This window comes from Heteronotia binoei, chromosome 10 (assembly GCF_032191835.1).
Source record: "Heteronotia binoei isolate CCM8104 ecotype False Entrance Well chromosome 10, APGP_CSIRO_Hbin_v1, whole genome shotgun sequence".
NCBI classification, from domain to species: Eukaryota; Metazoa; Chordata; class Lepidosauria; order Squamata; family Gekkonidae; genus Heteronotia; species Heteronotia binoei.
In genome coordinates this window covers 88,944,082-88,965,160 of record NC_083232.1, presented here as the reverse complement: position 1 = coordinate 88,965,160, position 21,079 = coordinate 88,944,082, and the positions used below count along the sequence as shown (strand labels likewise).

The window sequence follows — 21,079 nt, the reverse complement described above, 5'->3', positions numbered from 1 at the left end:
AAAAGTACTTCTTTCTCTACCTTCTCCATCCCATGCATAATCTTGCAAACCTCTATCATGTCACCCCGCAGCCAACATTTCTCCAAGCTAAAGAGCCTCAAGCGTTTTAACCTTTTAAGCATGTGGGTGATTTTTCTGAACAATGCAGGCAGTTCATGACTCATGTACGCTGCATATTACTAGCCACTATGTTATTGCCACGCCGATGCCATTTCAAACTTTTTCCGTGTGATGCTTGTACACAGGCCTCATGTTGGGCAGGAGCTCACAGAAGCGGAGCTCCGGAACCTCTAAATTTTATTGTGCTCTTGCTTTTTGAGAGCCAGTTTGGTGTAGTGGTTAAGTTTGAGGACTCTTATCTGGGAGAACCAGGTTTGATTCCTCAATCCTCCACTTGCAGCTGCTGGAATGGTCTTGGGTCAGCCATAGCTTTTGCAGGAGTTGTCCTTGAAAGGGCAGCTGCTGTGAGAGCCCTCTCAGTCCCACACACCTCACAGGGTGTCTGTTGTGGGGGGAGACGATATAGGAGATGGTAAGCCACTCTGAGTCTCTGATTCAGAGAGAAAGGTGGGGTATAACTCTGCAGTCTTCTTCTTTCTCCCCCCCCCCCCCGCCCAATACTTGCTTCTGGGCTCCACTGTTCAAACCTCCTGTGAGAATTTTGCCCAAGATTTGACAAACTTTCTAATATTTTTCCCCACTACAAAAAAATGGGAAAATAACCCAAACATATAAAGCAGACACATGAAAAGTTTCCTCATGCCACTGTGGCCACATAGGAGAAAGTAATTTAAAAAGTATGATGGAAGTAAGGGTTTATGATGACAATTATAATTCAAGAAGCATTTTAAGGCAGATGCTGAGCTGATATAATTTAGTAGACCTTCTGGTGATGTCAGGGGTGTGGGACATATGCAAATGAGTTGTGCCAATGAGCTGCAGCACCTTTTTCTATGAAATTACCCCTGCTTGTACATATATACCAGCGCTTAATTTTTTTAAAAAAAGACTTGTCAATACTAAAAGAACACTTGTATTTTGGGATCTTAGCTCCCCAAATGAAGGCTGGGATTCCCATTTAAACAGGAAGAATGTCCTGCCCAGCCCAGGCCGGGACTCTGCGGAGGGACCCCCTGTCGCTGCCAGCTGTTCGCCCCCCCCCTGCTGACACCCCCAAAGCACCCCGCACCACTGCGGGAGGGCCCCCCGCGAACCCGCTGCCACTCACCTGGGCATCCGACGCCCGAGCCATGGCCCCAGCAGCTCCCTCCAGCCCCTGCAGCCAGTGCGCCTGGCCACAGCAACGAGGAGTCTGGCCAGTGCGCTGCGAAGGAGGAGGCTGGGAACAGGAGGCCAGCAGCGGAGGAAGCAGGGGCTGGCAGACCGAGCTGCGGTGTCTGCTGCCGCCGCGCCCTGACACGCCCCTGAGCCCCAGGAAGTCCCAGCAGCTCCAGCCTGTCCAGACCCCAGCACGCCTCTCCCCGGCATCCGGGCTTATGAATGAGGGGGCGGAGCCAGCAGGGGGTGGGAACCGGGGAGGGGGGAGGAATTGGCAGGGAGATAAAAGGGAGGGAAGCCCGAGGTCAGGGAGGAAGCTGGCAAGTGCACTGGAGGGCTGCCTCCTGAGAGAGTAAGGAGCCCATGCACAGCCAGAGGGGATCGGGGGCCTGAGGTGACATAACCTGGCTCCCACCCCTAATTCTGAGACCTCTGGAGGGCACTTGCACCAGACCCAAGGGGAACAGACCCGCCAAGGGGGACAATGGCCGCACCTGGGGACCAAGAGAGACGCCCGGGGTGCGACAACGAATATAATTACAAGTTAGGTCAACGTTTTGAGTTTCTTAAAATTAAGACTACTTCCTTACAAAATGGTAACATATGATATTTCATCTGGTATAGGACTGTCCACTTTAGAAAAACTGAACTTTTTGCAAACTGAGTTTTCTGCTTCCTGGTCACCAACAGTATCTCTAGCATCAAATTCATCATTTCGGGAAGCAGCTTCCCTAGAAGGCCTGTCAACCCCTTCGTTAATTTCCTGCCACTTTTTAAATAGATTGTCTCCAGGACTTTGGTGGATATTGCCACAAATTCTGTGCTTGCCGTAACTGCTCTGCTCTTGAACACATGCAGTGACTTTTATGTGGCTTTCCTTTGTGCTCTAGTCAAAAAGTTCCAAATGTTGAGGCAGAAAATTAGAGCAACTGCTTCTTTCTTTTGTACATTTCTCAAAAATGAGACCAGGCTGAAGCCCATTAGTTAAAGCCACCAAAGTGCAAGAACTGTTCACATGAAGACTCAAGCTGACCAAAAATAGGTATGCCTCTACAGCAGAAGACAGACGTTAAACTAGAACCAATTTCGCACTACGCTTGTTCCGGGGAGGAGCCCTTTTGCTCCCAGGGCTTCTCTCCATTTTCGCACAAGTTGCCCTGGAGCTGCAAGTTGACGTGCCACTATTCCACAGCAAGTGAGATCCAAGTGAGAGCCAGTTTGGTGTAGTGGTTGAGTACGCGGTCTCTTATTTGGGAGAACCGGGTTTGATTCCCCACTCCTACACTTGCAGCTGCTGGAATGGCCTTGGGTCAGCCATAGCTCTTGCAGAGCTGTCCTTGAAAGGGCAGCTTCTGGGAGAGCTCTCTCAGCCCCACCTACCTCTGCTGTGGGGGAGGAAGGTAAAGGAGATTTGTGAGCCACTCTGAGACGCTGAGATTCAGAGTGAAGGGTGGGATATAAATCCACTATCTTCCTTTGACAAGCGGTTTCTGCTTGCTGTGGAATAGCAGCGTGCCAACTCTCAGCTCCGGGACAACTTGTGCAAAAACAGAGAGAAGCCCCGGGGGCAAAAGGATTCTCTACCTGGAACAAGCCTAGTGCGAAATAAAGTAAGCAATTTCCGGATCTACTGGGAAATTTCACGTTCACACACCTTTTTCATGTATTCTGTAACTGGATTCTGTTGCAAAAACTCAGTGCTCTCCCTTGTGTAGAATCTCTCTGTGTCAGCAAGAAACTGAGATTCAAAGGACTCTTTGTAAACTGTCAGAGTAGGCCCCTTCGCAAAAGTGTCATCTTCATTCAGCCCCAGCTCCACTAGAAGGACAAGGACAAAACAAAAATTAGTATATTTATGCTTCATGCCACAGTCTGCTCCACAGCATCCATTCTGCATGCACATGCATAGCTTTACAGAGAGGTGGGAGATATGTACCTTAAAGAAAGCTTGGTTAAAATTTCTACTAGACAGATGGAATGGATATTTATATGAATGGATCCAGTTGGACATATTGTTGATATTAAAACAGGAAAAGCTAGCTGAGGATAAGATTGTGGACGTTAAGTAGAGGTGGTTTGAGTGTATAAGATGGGTAAAAGCAGGAGGGGCACATAATGATATATTGGTTAAACTCCAAAAGGTGTGCTTATGACTAAAGATATAAAATAAGGTATTATTACTGATCGTTTTGAGGGAGGAGGAAAATAAAAAGGGAAAGGAGAAAAATAAGGTAAGGTAAGGTATCCCGCCCTCCCCCGCCGAGGCAGGCTCAGGGCGGCTAACAACATCTAAAAACAAACAGTTTTTAAGCATTTGATATATTGATGTATGTTATATATGCTATGTATTGTTGGAGCTATATAGAAGCAGGATTCAAATACTTCAATAAACAAATTTAGCAGGAAAAAAAATTCTAATTAGGTATACAACCAATAACCCAGTCAAGCATCTCTAGTCAACTTGATCTTGAAAAGAAAAGAAAAGCTAACATGGTTGGAGGGAGAAATGGACTTTACCATAGGACTGCACAACTCCGCTGATCAACCTGGTATTGATTGTTTCACCGTTTCGTTCCTTTTCAATCAGCTTCAGCACAGCATTTGTTACCTTTGAAAACATGGATTAAAAATGGAAGATGTCTGAACATCATGCGCGTCCCTGGGCCACACGGAAATACAGGAAACAGAACACGCTGTAACATGATTATTAACTACAGCCACCTAACAGGGTGAATAAAAATATTTAAAACACACGCTTAAAACATCTGGATTTTTAACATTTAATGGATTCAATTTTCTTTAAAAATTCACACAATATAAATAAAGCATGCACGTACCACTACTTTAAAACTTAATTATTACTCCCTAACAAACAAGTATGTGGGGTTCCTGTCTCTGAATACAAAAGAACGTAGCAAAACATTTGCAAAGCATATACTTCCCTCTATTTTTCTCTATTCAGAAACTACCTTTCATCCCACTTAACTTGTTTATATCTTTATAACCAGGCCTCAGTTTCAGTGGGAGCTCACAGGAGCACAGCTCCTGAAACTTTCTGAGAGTTCCACCTCCTCCTTCTGAGAGTTCCACCTCCTTGTCCATTGAATAGTATGCGCAGCTGCATAACAATCTCTGGATGAGCTCCACCACCTATTTTCCTACAAAATGACCCCTGTTTATAACTCTTATATCTCCCTCCCCACCCCGCCCAGGCCACTGAGCCCGCTTTATTAAACACTGTGGAGTTCCTTCTGGATCCAGGGATTAGCAAATTACCACAGGTGCTGAAGTCTAGGAGATTCTCAGCATAAACCATAGAGCCCATAGATATGCTGTGGGTTTAAGGCCTCCAGCTACCAAGGCTCTGCAGCGTTCAAGGGCACAGTAACAACAGAAGGATGCCACGAGAATTTCTCTTCCCGGAAATGACATCCTACTGCCACTACTCTCGCCCCCATCAACAGGACACATGAATAGAGAGGGTCACAGGATCACCCAGATCATGACAGCATTGCTGGGAACAGCATCGGATTTCCCATGATATTCCGACCACTCAGAGAGCTTGGGTTCCACCCCAAATAAAATTTCCTTTGATGATTGTTTATACTTGAAAAGTTTAGTCTGTCCAACTGAACTAGTTCTCACTTTCTTTAGACTCCCCCCAATCTTTAATTCTCACTTTCTTTAGACTGATAGGGAGTGGTGTGCTATATCTTCCCACGAAGTTGATGACTTCTGACTCATTTTAATTTTGTGACATCCTATTGTATAATAATTATACTTTTCAATCAGAATGTACAGTAACTAGATAGCATAAAGTATGCTCCTATTAGCAGCTACCAACTCTACGTAGTATAACACACATATGTGAGTGCATACACACACACACACACGACTAAGTGGAAATCAACTATTTTAAATTTGACAGTGTGCAAGATGGAGAAAAGTGCTTTTTATTATTGTGTAGATCAAATTCGCACATTCCGTTTTAATTGAGGATTCTGTGTTAATCTAACCTTCCAGAGCAGTAACCAGTCAATACAGATACTCACCTGCTTATTTAACGGCCTGAATAAACAGTCCCGCCAAGTCACCAGTGCAAGCTAGGATTTAAAAAAGGAGGGGAAAGACTATAAATACAAAGGCAGCTGTTTGTGACATCTCAACGGGTTGTACAGTCTCCAGAACATGGATCACTTTCAAGGCACACTTTTCCAGTTCAGCTCGTCTTCCAAAGAATCTATAAGCATCTGCCATGAGGGGCATACAACCACTGTTTATGGAGGGCGCTAGATGGATCTGTTTGACAGTACTACAGTCATGTTTTGCTTGGAAGTACATGCTTTAAAACAGTAGTTCTCAAAGTTTAATTACTCTGAAAGCTTCATTTCGATATATCTTCTTTTGCCGGTTCCCAAATCCCGCCCCCAGCCCTGCAGACCTGAAAACAATACCATGAGAACCACATCAGCTATACTTTAAAAGAAAGATCAAGAGAAACTTCTGTGTTGTCTGTAATATGGCCTAAAGGTAGTGGATTCTCTAAGGCTGCAATCACACACACTAAGTAATGCACTTTTTATCCACTTTCAATGCACTTTCCAACTTGCAAGTGTGAATTTGCAAAATCCAGTTGGGAAGTGCACTGAAAATGCATTATTTAGGGTGTGTGATCACTGCATAACTCATGTCTCAAAAAGACTCAGATGCATGTTCTAAACAGTTTTACCTCCAGATTGGTTAACAATCGGAAATGATTTGGGACCTCATCTCAGAAACAGAAAACCAGTGTCACATAATATGTGAATATCCAGTATCCAATTCTAAGCCTCCACCGTCCATTACTATCCATGGATACAGAGCAATGTCTCTTTCTCTACTTTTATGGGGAATTTTTTTCATTGAAAAATACAGTGAAAAGCAGTTCAGTTATATACTTGGTCACTACAATAACTGTAGTAGCAGTCACTACACCAACTTGGTGCTACTCTGGCAATTAAAGTCCTCAAGTTTCAGCTACTGACAGTGTGTTTTCCAACTAGCATGTCAAGAGTATCTGGAATTTTGTAATGAGCGGCAGAGGGTGTAAGTGTTGAGGGAGGGTAAGCCATCCCATTCCCCCAAGGCAGATTTCCTGCCTGCATTTTCTAGACAGAAAACTGAGAGGGCTTAATTTTGACATTAGCTGGATGGATTGAGAAAGGGGCTTGCCTCTGTCTTCACAAAGAACTCACAAACTTCCAGGAGTAGCCTTGCAAACTGCACCTCCCCCCGCCCAAGATCTCACTTTGAGAAACACTGTTTTAGAGCATGCCCAACAGTCCTCCCCTCCATGGTTACACAGCTTACAAGCTGCTTTTCAGGCAAATTTGTCCATTATTATTGATTAGACAGAAATCCTTAGGCTGCCTGAAACAGTGTGAAAACCACTGACAGTCAATCACTAGAGACTGAACTCCTTTACAGAAATAGGCAGCTACTGTTTTGCAGGGCCAGTCTTAACATTGTAAGTTCTTGCGAGTTCTTAACATTCTAACTATTTGCAAGAAACCCTTTCCTGCATCACAAACAAGAGTATTCACCACATTCCTTCAACTGAAAATAATTTTTACAACCAAGACTCATCTCTGATACTCGCTTAAAAAGCCAACAGTGATTTATAGACTCTTCAGCATAGCAGCTGGAATTAAGGTAACACACAAGGACAAGGGTGGTAACAACCATTTTGCTCTATCAAATAATACTTAAGGATTGACCACCACCTCAACACAAAAGGACAATGGCAAATGTGAAGTAAGAATATTAGCATATGAGAGGCCAAATTCAGTGAAAGTATGTTTAGTTAAGGCTTGCGGGGTGGGGGGGAGGTGTCATGAAAGATGGGGTTATAAGAGCCACAAATAATAAAAAAGGCCAGAAAATAGGAAGGACTGTTGATGAAGTATAATGTTATAATGACACACAGGTGTGAACTACATTCTCTCTCTCTTCTCTGTGTGTGTGTGTGTGTGATACATGTGGTGACAAGAGGCAGGTCCCCCAACCAGGAAGGAGACAACTGCTGCCAGTATATTAAAACACTGACAGTTGCATTTTGCCAAGACCCCCCCCCCCCCCCGCAGCCAAAACAGAACCCTACAAACAATACTTGAGGTCCGATGAATATATTGAAAATCACAAGTCACTTTGCATGGCCTAAATGTACAGCGAAACACACAAAGTGGCAAAAATTGCACTTTAAAGTGACTAATACTTCCTCACTCTACTGATCACATGCAAGACACCTTCCCAGCTGTTTTTTGAGTCATTAAAATTACACAAGGCAGAAGAGCAAACAAGGTCCTCAGAGCACTACAAGCCTCCGCTGTTCCTCAAGAGCAAAAAGACAGAGAGACAAGGGAGAGAAGAACCAAGATGTAGGGCAGAGGACACATTCTATTTCTTTGCTTTTAAATCAAATTCATAAGTACTTCCCCCTGCATACGCTGTATGTTTGGGGACTATTTATTCTGCCTTTATTGGGCAAGTTCCAATTCAATGTGCTGCTTGAAAATTCTCCCTGTTCCAGCAAGGCTGCGGATACTCTGATCAGCCTGCGGAACACAGTCTTTGATTCTAAGCAGGAACTGAGCCTTTACAGCAGCTCCATATTCAGCTACAGGAATCCTCCCTTCCCCAAACATGGATGCTGTGGAGGACGTCCCCTCCAAATCACAAATGCTCCAAGCATACAATGCCTACTTCCCAGTTATAGCAAAAGCTTTCCTTGTCTCATGGCATCAGGCAATGAGAACAATCTGCAAAAGAAAATCAAAGTTCTGACTCCTCCCAATCCCATTTATTTTCATCCTTGAAGGGGTATTCTTGCATGCCTCCCATGTGAGCCAAGGTCTTTTATGCCATTCCTGGGCAGGATCCACCTTACACAGGCATGGCAAAGAAAGACAGCTGTTCTGCTCATCTATCACATTATTTCAGAGCAAACTCCTGCCAAATGATGAGCAAAGGAACAATAACGAAGTAAAAAGGCATAAAGCGATATTATTCATGATCAAAGATGATATTTGTGGATACAAAGGAGACAAAATTCAGCTAGTACTGAAATATGCTGAGGCCACCAAGAGAACGGAACATAAATGCTCTTTTCAAGACAACAATGCATGTTAGATTGTCCGATGATACAGCACAACTAAAACAAACCTTTACGTCTAATGCATTTCCAGAAAGCATTTGTATGGAATGACAGAACACACATACTATTTATATCCCCATGCAGGGCTTTTTTTGTAGCAGGAACTCCTTTGCATATTAGGTCACACCTCCTTGATGTAGCCAATCCTCCTGGAGCTTACAGTAGGCCCTGCAAGAAGAGCCCTATAAGCTCCTGGAGGACTGGCTACATCAAGGAGGTGTGACCTAATATGCAAAGGAGTTCCCGCTACAAAAAAAAAAAAGCCCTGTCCCCATGTTATACAACTACACCCTCTCAAACTGAAAACCTGCAAACACTTACCGAATAGATTTCATATATTCCTTTGCGGCCTTCATCACACTCACGGCGAACCCAGTGTCGATTGAGGTAGGCACAAATCCCATTTAGCACTTTGCTTGAAAACCTATAATCCTCCCACTGTTGGGTGTAGAACTTGAGCACGCTCTCATCCATCAAGTCTTCCCCATCCTGAAAAGAGACAATCCACCAATACACACGAGGCGCAACAGCAAGCTGCAGTCCTGCAGTCCTCCCAGTTGAAGGCACAGATGCAGGCTGAGCATCTGTTGGTTAAATTCACACAGCGAAGGAGAGTTTTTGACCCCGCCACTAGTTTGTACCCAGTGTAGTACTTGCAGGGGTGATGTTCTGTCAATATCTGAGGAAGGCTCCAACTTACCCATGAAACATCAATGGCTGACAGGTAACTTTTTATTTTAACTTAAATAATTAACTTGACTCTTTAAAAAGTACATAAAATATCTGGTTGAATGCGGGAAAAGCAAACAGCACTGACACACGTAAAGTATTATAAAAATAGGAAAAAAGAGAGAAGTTAGAGAAAGGAATAGAAAGAGATAGATAAGAAACACATAATTAGAATATATAAAAAACACATAATTAGAATATATAAAAAAATATGATTGGATTGCTTGGAAGTAAGTTGTGTTCTGTCAGGGAAGCAATATATAGAAGCCAGTTTGAAGCAAAATGGGAAACGGTAGGAGTTGTGTCTCACTGAGTTATTTGGTCTTCTATTTTTCCCATGATTTAGGAATCCCAAAGCTTGGATCTCCAGTTCGCAAAAGATGGAATTTTGTTGGTTTTCCACTTACTGGCCAAGGCTACCTCCACTGCGGCTAACATAGCAAGTATCAGAGGACATCTAGATGATGGAAAATGCACATGGTCCCAACAGCTGAGAATAACTTCAGGTTTAATGGAAACTGTGTATCCTGTCTTTTTTTTTTTTAATTCAGAGACAATTTGACTCAAAAATGGTGGACCGATGGACAGGACCACCAGCAGAGGTAACTTTCTTTAGCTCTCTTATCTTTCTGCAATTTTGCCGAGACTCCTGCTTCCTCATCTCCTCAGAAATCTACAGGAGAAGTCAGCAACTCGTCCCTCCCCCAAACCCTGTTCTGTTTCCAGTACTAGCCACAGTTAATGTCTGATGGCAGTCTTACCAACTTCCTCACTCTAACTTAACAAGAGGGAGTGCAGTTGTGGACAGGAAAACACAGCACCTCACTTTCCAAGTTAATACACTACTTTACTCTTCTGTAATTCAGTCAAGGATGAAGAAGATTCATTCCAAACCACATGTGGAAAAGTTGCTGCTGATTTGTGGATTAGCTTACACATGTTGGATTTATGCCACTATAAATGTGTTTTTGCTAGAAAGCCGTTTGAGAGGAATACATTGGGGTCGGGGGGAAATGTTTGCTATGGGAATCCAAGATGTTGCGCCTTGGAGCAGGCTCTAGAGTAATGAAGAAGTCCCCAAATATCAAATCAAGAAAAGGTATGAACGATGAAGGCCCAGGCTCCACTCAGTAAATCAAATCCTGATTTCTCCGAGTTACAATATCAGAATTAAATTAGACTGGCTTCAACATTACATCTGCACTGGCTCCCAATGACTTACTGTCAAGATGTAACTAACAGCTTTTTAAAACTGCGGGGTAAACATAAAAACGGGCTTAATCATCATTCCACGTATCATCCAGATGTCATTCTCCCTGTAAAAATTGCAACCTAGTGCACTCACAATCATCAATCTTCCTGAACAACCAGAGGCATATAAAGGAAGAAGCCAAATATTAGTGGTTTTCATCACAAGTTAATTTTGCCAGTTCTGTATTTATAGACTAAATCATGTGTGTAGGTTTCAGGTGAAATTCTGCAACAAACTTGTGCCTAAATCTGCTCTTTAATCGCTTGCCTTTGGCAAAGGAATGTTTGTGAAACCACAGATGCCCTATATCTGTCATTTGTCAGCTTCTGTGAGAAGGTAATTATGACCTGCATCCTGCAGAATGTGCTTTTTCAGGAAAGGAAAAAGGAAAGGTCCCCTGTGCAAGCGCCAGTCGTTTCCAACTCTGGGATGACATTGCTTTCACGTTTTCACGGCAGACTTTTTTACAGGGTGGTTTGCCATTGCCTTCTCCAGTCTTTTACACTTCCCCCCCAGCAAGCTGGGTACTCATTTTACCGACCTCGTAAGGATGGAAGGCTGAGCCAACCTTGGCCGGCTACCTGAACCCAGCTTCCGCTGGAATCGAACTCAGGTCATGAGCACAGAGTTCAGACCACAGTACTGCTGCTTTACCACTCTGTGCATAAGGAAGGGCATAAAAAGCAGCGCCATGAAGGGAGTTAAATAAGATTACACAACTGCAAGCCACTGTACTTTCAGTCTCTGGGGGGTTCATAAAATTGAGCCTTTTTTGTAAAGACATGCAAACACATTGATCATACCTGTTGTCTGACTAGTTTTGCATCATCATCATCATCATCATCATTCATCCCCCGTGGACTTCCAGGACTTCTCATTACATTTGTAAAAGAAGAGCACAGGATCTGCTGTGTGTGTGTGTGTGTGCGCGCATATGTTCAAAGAGGCTTTATATATGGTACTCAACACTGTGAAAAATTCTGCTTTCAGGCAGATGGCCACCACCTTGGGTGACTGACTGCCCCAGAACAGGACCTGAATGTTGGTGGGCAATTTGTGCATGTTTGATAGAGGTCCCTTCTCCATCTGAAGACGAGGGCAAACCCCTTGTCTCCAAGAACACAACTGCCTCTTCACAGCCTTTCCAGTATATGAAACATCATGAGCTCAGAATCTGGCCCATGGGGAGGTAGGCTAAGGAAGCCTCTCACATAGGCAAGGGTATGAACCAAACCATAAATTGTTACATGTGCTCAAAATGGCTGATTCGTGGTTCATTCCAAATTGGTTTGTCTGATCCCATTGCACCCAAACAGGAAAATGAATGGGCATGTTGTTTGTTTTGTTCACTGGAAACTGACCACAAGTGGCAGGGGGCTGGGAAAAGCTGTTGCCACTTCTGGTCAGTTACACTTCCGAAAAGCTGGGAGAGGAATGCAACAGACCAGAAGGCAGGAGGCTGGGGAAAGCTGTGCTGTCACTTCTAGTCAGTTTAACTCCCCTCCCAGGTTCCTGGGAGTGAAATGGACCAGAATCAGCAGAGAGGCTTCCCTTTCTTTCCCCAGCTGGAGAGAGCCAGTTTGGTGTGGTGGTTAAGTGTCTGGACTCTTATCTGGGAGAACTGGGTTTGATTCCCCACCACTCCACTTGTACATGCTGGAATGGCCTTGGGTCAGCCATAGCTCTCACAGAGTTGTCCTTGAGAGGGCAGCAGCTGTGAGAGCCCTCTCAGCCCCACCCATCTCACAGGGTGTCTGTTGTGGGGGGAGAAGATATAGGAGATTGTAAGCCGCTCTGAGTCTCTGATTCAGAGAGAAGGGTGGGGTTTAAATCTGCAATTCTTCTTCTTCCTGGGAGAGCAGTTTACTGGGGGCACCTTCTTTGAGGGTCTGTAGCTCAGCTCCCTGAAATCCAATTCACACTAAACTTGGAGAGCAGGTAGAGGAGAGTCTGCTGAAGAGTTTGCCGTCTCTTGCCTACTTTTTTTTTGGGGGGGGGGGGCGCATTCTACACCTTCCTGAATCAAATAAACCATGAAACAGTTTGGGAAATTGAAAAAAAAACACGAACCAGTGATTCAGGCAACCCAGCAAACCACAAATGAAACAAATCACCATTTTCAAGTTCCATGCCCACTCCTACTCTCAAGTCTATTCTAAGCACACACAGAGACAGATAACTGATGGCAACTGGGGAAGGGAAACAGAGAACTTAAAAAAGCAACATAAAAATAGTTTCTAAGTAGTTGTTTCACCAACCTTAAAGAATGCCTGAGGGATTAAGGCAAACATTCAAATAGGTACGGAGCAGTGAATGGTCATGTGGGCTCTGCACTCAGCACTTTGGAGCTACATGCAGGCCATAGAGTGAGATGCAAAGGTTCCTGTGCAGCGTACACCACATAGGGTGAAGGGGGGACTCCTCTGCAATGGGCAATCAAGACCTTTCTGATAAGGCTATTTGACTACCTCTCAAGCAGCACAAGCTTTAAAGCAGTCTTATTAGAAAAGGCTTAACCATAACCCCATCAAAATGTTGCTTTTTTAACCTAATGGTTTGCTTATAAAGACTGAAGTCCTAAAAAAAAAATCCGTAGAACTGACTTATCATTTCAGCTTCATTCAACAGTCTCAGCATCCACTCACATTAGTCCTGTTACAGTGAATGCACACACCCTGCTTCTACTTGTGCACACCAGTTTGTAAGAAAGAGCATGTTCATTTTACAAATGGAACTAGAATAAGTACCTTCATCACACATTCAGTTGTGCAGCATTAAATGCAACATGAGAATTACTCAACACATGTAGAAATAAAAAAAATTAAAACGGACAGTGTAAAGAGACTTTCTGTGTCTTCACTGTTAACTTGTGAACAGAGCTAATGACCACTGAGATTCAAATTTCTCACATATTTTCTTCCCTATCCTTTTATTTCAGTTGACCATTTAAGCTGTTTTCTTTGCTGTTTCTCAATAACTGATTCCCCGGCATTCTTTAAAAGTGGTCGGCTCACAGCCAGCATCTAGCTCAGACATTTTTAATGGAAAATTAAAAATTACTGTGTATTACTGTGATTTCATTTTAATGAGATATTCATTTTAAAGCTCTGGCATTTTATCAGTATTATCCAACAGAATAATGTATTTCTGACAGAATGCAAATAAACACAATGTTCTGTCCATATTTCTAATTAAATATGTTATTTGACAACAATATATGTCCTAAAATGGGTAGCACCACACTTTTGGAGCGTGGCTGTACACTACCCATTTTAGCTTTTCAGATAACACAATTACTGCCTTACCTTAAGGAGATTTGTCAAATAATTCTTCAGAAATTCTTTAAGCCGCTTGTACAGTTCCAAGCCAACAAACTGAGCTCCTCCAGGTGTTTGGCCTTTTTTAGATTTAGAAGTGGGTACACCAGCTCCTCGTGCTTGATTAGATTGGTGTACACTAGTACAGTAGTTATAAACATGACTGGCAGAGTAGTTAAGGAATCTTCTTTTTTTGCATTTTATGATAAAGTAACAGCAACATGTGTGAAATTACTTAGTTTTTATGTAGTATCTTTGAATATTCGAAATAGTTCACAAACATTATACATTATCTTGTAAACCTTACAACAACCCTGTAAGGTAGGCTGTTACTATCCCCACACTGTAGATAGGGAACTGAGGCAGACTACAATACACTTCCTGGTGCCCGGCTGGTGCTTCCTGCCTCCAGCTCTTTCGGTCTTTCAACCAAGGTTTGGCCTCAACACCAATTAGGCGATTACTCTGACTTCCCCATTTCCTGTCACATGGTTGATGTTAGAACAATCCATCCTCAATAAGGTCTCAGGTCCGAAATCAAATGAAGACTGCTGCCCTAAATAAACTATTTACAAACAAGCTCAAACAAGCTTTGAGAAATAAGATGCCCTCATTACCTATTTTTTTATTGTACTGGAGAAGAAAAAAGGGGAACTTGGGAACTAAAGCAGAGCAACACAGTTCTATCTATAGCATGGCAGGGAGGTGCATGTGAGACGCCAAAGATCCTCTTCTTTGCTGAACCTTGGTTTCTGCCTACAGGACACAGCTTAAGTGGCAGAGGAAACAGAACCTCCATGAACTGTTTCCATGGTATTTTTGATCCTGACAATCGTGCTATGGACATCAGTCACATTAAAGGCCAACTTATTCATCTGAGGGCTTTTCTTTAAAACCATGACTGTTTTTCATTTCACTGAAGCTAAAATACTATCGTAATGTAACTTGTCAGAAGTCAGGAGAAAAGCAATACACTGAGCATGGAATATATGACAGAAAAGAGGGGAAGGAATGTTAATATTTACTCTTAACTTAATATTTAATACTGATATTAGAAGAAGAATTGCAGATTTATACCCCGCCCTTCTCCCTGAATCAGAGACCCAGAGCGGCTTACAATCTCCTATGTCTTCTCCCCCCACAAGAGACACCCTGTGAGGTGGGTGGGGCTGAGAGGGCTCTCACAGCAGCTGCTCTTTCAAGGACAAGTCCTGTGATAGCTATGGCTAACCCAAGGCCATTCCAGCAGGTGCAAGCGGAGGAGTGGGGAATCAAACCCGGTTCCCCCAGATAAGAGTCCACACACTTAACCACTACACCAAACCGGCTCTCTTAATATTCGCACAACACTACACAATTAAGTGGTGACCCAGACAGCACCAAACCATTACAGATTTAACTCTAAGTGACCAAGCAATGCACTTAACAGTTATGTTGATCATCAAACCTCTTTAGAAAAACCATATATACAACATGCAAAAAAAGTATAACCCAGCATTTACATTTTTCTTTCTAATTTCCCCATGTCCCGCTTTGGCCCTATAGCCCCCTTCTATCCCTCAGAAAGCTAATTCCTAGGGTTAAATGACCAGCATAGACAGGTTTTTTTTAAGCTGCTGTTTTATGGGTTGTGCTAGGGGTATCAACAGGACTTTAAAAGATGGTAGTTTGGGCTTAAGTATTTGTGGAGACTGTAGTTCTGAAAGCATGTCTGTCATTTTATTGTATTTTCTTTGCCCCTTGGTCTTCTGTCAGCTGCACTGATTCATTAAAAAAAGACAAGCAGGCTAGAAATATTTTTACTTAATTATATATACACTCAGAGGACAATGAAAACCAAGTCAGGCAATCCGAAATTAGTGCTACACAGCCTTTCCAGATAGCGAGGGACTGTCCATTCCTGTCTTAACACTGAGAACCCAGATGGTAGCTATGGCTTAAATGCAGGGTGATGTCTCTTTCCTAACCTTAAATAGTAAGTAGCACTTTAAAGATGTATGAAGACTGGGGGTCATCTTGTCAGAAGCATTAGTTGCTACAGAAGCAGAAGAAGCTAACATTAAACAGCGAACTCATTGCTAGTGTACACTATATTTAAGATCACTTTTTCCATGCCCAATGCGTGCATGAAAGCAAGATAAAAAGGATTAAAATGTAGTTATAACTGGTTTTCCTCACAGTCACCCACTCTTAATGCACGTCTGGCTAAGACATGCTTGTGTTCCTACAACCAAAAAAAGGGGAGAGAAACACAACCCTCCATAAGAAAGGAAACCAAATAGGTTGAGACAACAACAACAAAAAAGCCCCTAAAACATAGCTACACACATAGTGCTAATGTACAAAATATCATATATAATTATACATTCAAAAGTGATAGAATATCATTTAACAGGGCTTTTTGACAGAAAAAGCCCAGCAGGAACTCATTTGCATATTAGGCCACACCATATTAGGCCCTGCAAGCTTTCATCTGCATATTAAGACCACACCCCCTGACACCTAGCTAGCCAGAACTGTGTTTCTGAGCATTCCTGCTAAAAAAAAAAAGCCCTGTCATTTAAAACCCACACTCCTAAGCTTCTAATATAACGACAAACGTCCATTCATATAAATACAAGTTAAAAGGTACAAATTATACCGATATACAAGAAACAATGCCAAATGAGTTTCAACTAAAAGCCTTCCTCAGTGGTAAAATTATTGTAGCTTGAGCACTGCACATTGGACCTAAGCAGGTAGGTCCCCCAGTTAGCTACATACCTTTTTCCTAAAAAGTTAGCAATTTTTTTAAAAAATGGCAGTTGTCATAAAGTCATATGCTTTCTGTGTATTTTAGATCCATGGACATATGAAATATTATTGCATATCTAGATGGCTTGCCCATCTTGCATCTCAAGAATATTAATCACCACTTATGCCACAGGTGAACCTCTCAGTGTAAGGTAGTTATCGCGGTCCCATATATTTCCAAATGTTTAAATTTAATTTTGTTCTTTGTTGCTTGATGTATGATTATTTTTCTCCTCCCTCCTCCACTTTCATTTTAGGTCATTTCTACATATGAATTTTATGTATACTTTTGTTAAATTTATGGAGTATTCAGTTGGATTTTTACCACTGAGGAAGGTTTTTAGCAAAAACATCTGTAGTATTGCTCTTTGTATAGGGATATAATTTGTACCTTTTAACCTATATTTACATGATTGGGCATTTGGTCTTCATATTAGGATTAGGTACTCATATGCAGAATTGTAGGATTGTGGTTTTAAAATGATATTTTAGCACTTTTGAAAGTATAACTACATTATATATAATATTTTGTACATTAGGATTAGGTGCATAGCTAATTTTTTTAGGGAGGGGGGTCCCTCCCTAAAACCTTTTTTGTTACCCTACCTACGTTCCTGTCCATTTTCCAATCCATATCTTAAGCCTCTCGGGCCTGAAAATCATGCATGAGTTGGACATCAAGTTTCTAGTTACCTTCCACATGATAATGCTAACAGCATATCCAGAATAACAGCATATACTTCCTGCATATGAGAATATTGTACATACAAAAGATTAAAAATGTACTTTATGCATACAAAGCTTCAGGCTGGCAAGGACCCATGGAAGATGGAGGCAATCTAGGAATTGGACCTCACTTCCAAAATCTCCCCCTCCAGAAGCCTATAAATCTCTCCCTCAAGTTCCCCCCCTCCCCTTTAACAGACTCTCACTGCTTGCAATATTCTGCGCTTCTGTAGCATATTCAGTCATCATAAAGCTAGCTGGGTATTAAACGAGCAAAGTCATCCTCTTTGCTATTAAACATAGTGATATCCAAGCCAACCGCGCACCTGATGTTTACAGTCTTTCACCATCTGTCCCACCTCAGCTACAGAGTCACAAGATTCGATTCACAACAACATGCAAAACTCAGTTCACCTAATCCATCAATAATGTTGCAACCAAGTACAGTACAGCCAAGTATAGAATCACAAGCCGGTTCTATAAAAGCTACTGCTTTGCACTAACAGTAAACGCTTTGCCAAAATAACAGCACATGCTGAACTCTGCCACAGATTAAAAAATGCCAGTTATTCTAAATTTCAGACTTTCTAACTACAAACTAAACAAAATTTATGTGAACATATACTTAATAATCATCTAAGATGATGTCTAGACTATACCAATTTCATATAGTTACAGTAAAAATCCACTCAAATGTTTGGGTTTTTCCTTCTCAAGTAACTGCAATCTGAATTAATGGTTCATATTTCAAGTATGATTGTACTTAAAAAATGTGAAAAACCAAACTGAGTGGTAGTACATACTGCACTACTTAACTCATCTTTCCTTAAGATGTTAATTTAATTTAAATTTCAGCATGTAGATACATTGTGATTATAAGCATAGGGTAATGCACCATGTACAACGATGGTAGGATAATTTCCTTCCCCCAGGATATTTTCCTTTGGCACAGCAGGAAAAAGGACAGAGTTATGACAAATCCAAGGAAGTAAATACACCACCTGATGACGTGCACAGTGCTAGTATGCCTCCTCTCTAGTCCTCAGTGGCAGTTGCTTTTATATTGTAAAGTTTCCAAAAATGGGTACTCCACAAACAAAACACCTGCACACAAAAGCCAGGTACTAGGGCTGTCGCACTGACTACAAGATTATTACCCTGTGATTACCCCCACTGACATCAATTTGGATTTCAAAGCTTGGAGGTCACAGAAGATGAGATGGACACCCACAAAACTTCAGGAAGACATCTATAGCAAACCAGAGATGACAACCCTCTTTCAATATATAGAGCAACACAGCCAGAGCTTCAAATATTTCCAATGGATATTTATTTGCTAAGTATGACTCAGCAACAAAGCAGATATTCAAGCCAACTCAAGTACTGAAATGAAATAGAAAGCCTACAGTTCTGCAGCACCATCAAGCTTCCAACTGTTTCACCTAGAGATGTGAAGGCATAGGAAAAAACTGAAAACTATATATATAGGGGCATGATTTGCCACCTCCAAGGACCTTTCCCAGCTTTTCCAATGGAAAAAAATGAGAAATCTAGAGATGCAGTAGATAAAACATAAAAACCCCTCATATGTAATATTTTCTGTTTCAAAATGGATGTAATGTTTCTTTGGCAAGATTTTCCTCACCCAAATTGTCTAACATCAAATTGTCTGGGGGTGTCTTCAATTTTTCCAAAGGAAAAAAAAATTGGGAATTTCAGAGAGGGGGCTCCTATGAAATATTTGCTGTTTTAGAATGAGTGACATAGTTCTTAACACAAAGTTGTCACTCAAAATATATGGTGTGAAAAAAATATGAGGACTTTGATCATCTTTTTCAATGAAACAACAGTGGGGAGACATACTCAAAACCATCTAGTATGAAAATTTATGCTAACATTTTTGTGCAAGGCAACCCAAAACATTAGACAATGATAATTTCTAGATATACTGTACACATACATGTTCAAGACATTTGTTTAAATGTAAATAATTCTGGCAACAATTAGTATGCTACAATGTGTTCAGTGTTTATGATATCTAAATATGCTAGTAATTCTACCTATTGTAACAGCATGAGAGTGTTTCTGTCCATATAATAAACTTCCTTTTGGTTACTACAAATTTTTCCCTACTTGTCAGATGACAAAAATAAAGATCCATGCACTATGCAAGTCTTTCTCAAGGACTGGGTATACTTGTAATTTTTCCTATGGAAAATTAAGTCATTTTTACTTTTTAAATCCATAAATATGCCAAATACTATGGTTTTATTATATGCTAAGTTATAAATGGTGCATTTTATGTATTTTACTCAAACCTATCCTGTTTAACAAGTAGTTAGGTTTGACAGGACAGTAAAAATTACATCTCCCATCCCCAACACACACACCATTTACGTCTGACCTGGTCTTTGACCATAATAAGTAATTTGTTCATAACCCCATTTTCATTTTTGCTCCCATAATGTCCTACAAGGCTTCAGAATTTCTCAGAATTTTATATATCTGATTATGTTTTAAGCTAACCACAAAGTTGTTAATTTAACCTTAAAAAGTCAGAAGTCCACTTAGGTTGCGTTCCTGCATACCACTGCACATTTTCAATAATTCTCTGAAATGCTTGCACGCTTCACAACTACATACAAAGAACACAATCTCAATAAATAGGCATTTGTCACCACTAAGGTGATGAAAGCATCAACAGCTGATCACTGAAAAGTTTTGTGTTAGGATACGTGTAGAGTTCCATATATCTGGATTTTGCCATACTTTGCCTTGTATAAACTTGTTGAATTCCAGCTCTAAGGTCATCCCATATCTGGTCAAGACCAATTTGTTTAAGTCCATGTGGATTCTGACTCCTATTTGAAGACATTTTGTATTTCCTATGAGTCTTCCAGTGCAATAATTAGAGATTTGGTTATTCCTCCATTACAGGCACAAATAAACCAACATTCTAAATTCTGTCACTCAGGAGAGATCCTCTTTACGTATGAAGGCTGGTATTTTCTCACAAGGAACCCTAAAGGGGAAGAGGAAAAAAAAGGGAAAAAATCATTAATACCCAACAATTTCACCTGAAACTAAGTAATCGAACAGAAAACTATAACCGATTGGCTGTGACATCACATGGAAAAATGCCACAAAATATTTGCAAACCTAAATGCTAACTACAACCTGGCCGTTACTTTGTAAGCAAGGTTCTATTCTCACTGCATCATCTTCTTAAACCACAACAACACTTTAAAGCATTTTTTTCAGTCTGACTTGAAAGTGTTTGTAGATCTATTTTTTCAGAATTGATGCATAATTCCCTGGCATTTCATTAACTCAGATTAGAACACACTCTTAGTTTATTCTCCATTGATGAAAGTAAATATGAATAATAGTATTGATTAGACGAACACTGGCAAAATAGCTATGAACGAATGGACCAAGATAATACAGAAGAATAGTATCATAGAATGCAAAAAGGAGAGGATATCAGATTTTCAAAATGGAGACCTTCCTGCCTCCCTTCAATAGATTAACAGCTATAATGAGCCCAAGTACCTAATAATTAAGACTAGTTTGTAAAGGTCCAGTTCTTCTGGTTTACAAAAACTTTTCCGTCTGGTCATCTGGAGTTGATTCATAGATGCTGAAGGCCATCCAACAGCCATTTGGATCCCAAAATTAAAATTTTGATCCAAACATTAATATACAAAATTAACATATATAAAATATCTCTAATTACATCTTTGAAATGTAGTGAAAGAAACAGTAATTTACTTCTGGCCTCTACAGATGCTT

General features: G+C 41.3%; 1 protein-coding gene across 1 annotated transcript in view; it reads right to left on the bottom strand.

The window, feature by feature from the left end:
* Positions 1 to 20,305, bottom strand: part of CUL1 (cullin 1) — a 51,519-nt gene extending 31,214 nt beyond the window's left edge. The window contains exons 1-6 of the mRNA XM_060247755.1: positions 20,023 to 20,305; positions 13,757 to 13,931; positions 8,792 to 8,959; positions 5,331 to 5,381; positions 3,796 to 3,886; positions 2,933 to 3,096 (exon numbers count right to left, since the gene is read on the bottom strand). Of these exons, the coding sequence (XP_060103738.1) occupies positions 2,933 to 3,096; positions 3,796 to 3,886; positions 5,331 to 5,381; positions 8,792 to 8,959; positions 13,757 to 13,931; positions 20,023 to 20,162 (789 nt within the window). The 5' untranslated portion in view covers positions 20,163 to 20,305. The remainder of the gene's footprint in view (positions 1 to 2,932; positions 3,097 to 3,795; positions 3,887 to 5,330; positions 5,382 to 8,791; positions 8,960 to 13,756; positions 13,932 to 20,022) is intronic.
* Between the last annotated feature and the right edge of the window lie 774 nt (positions 20,306 to 21,079).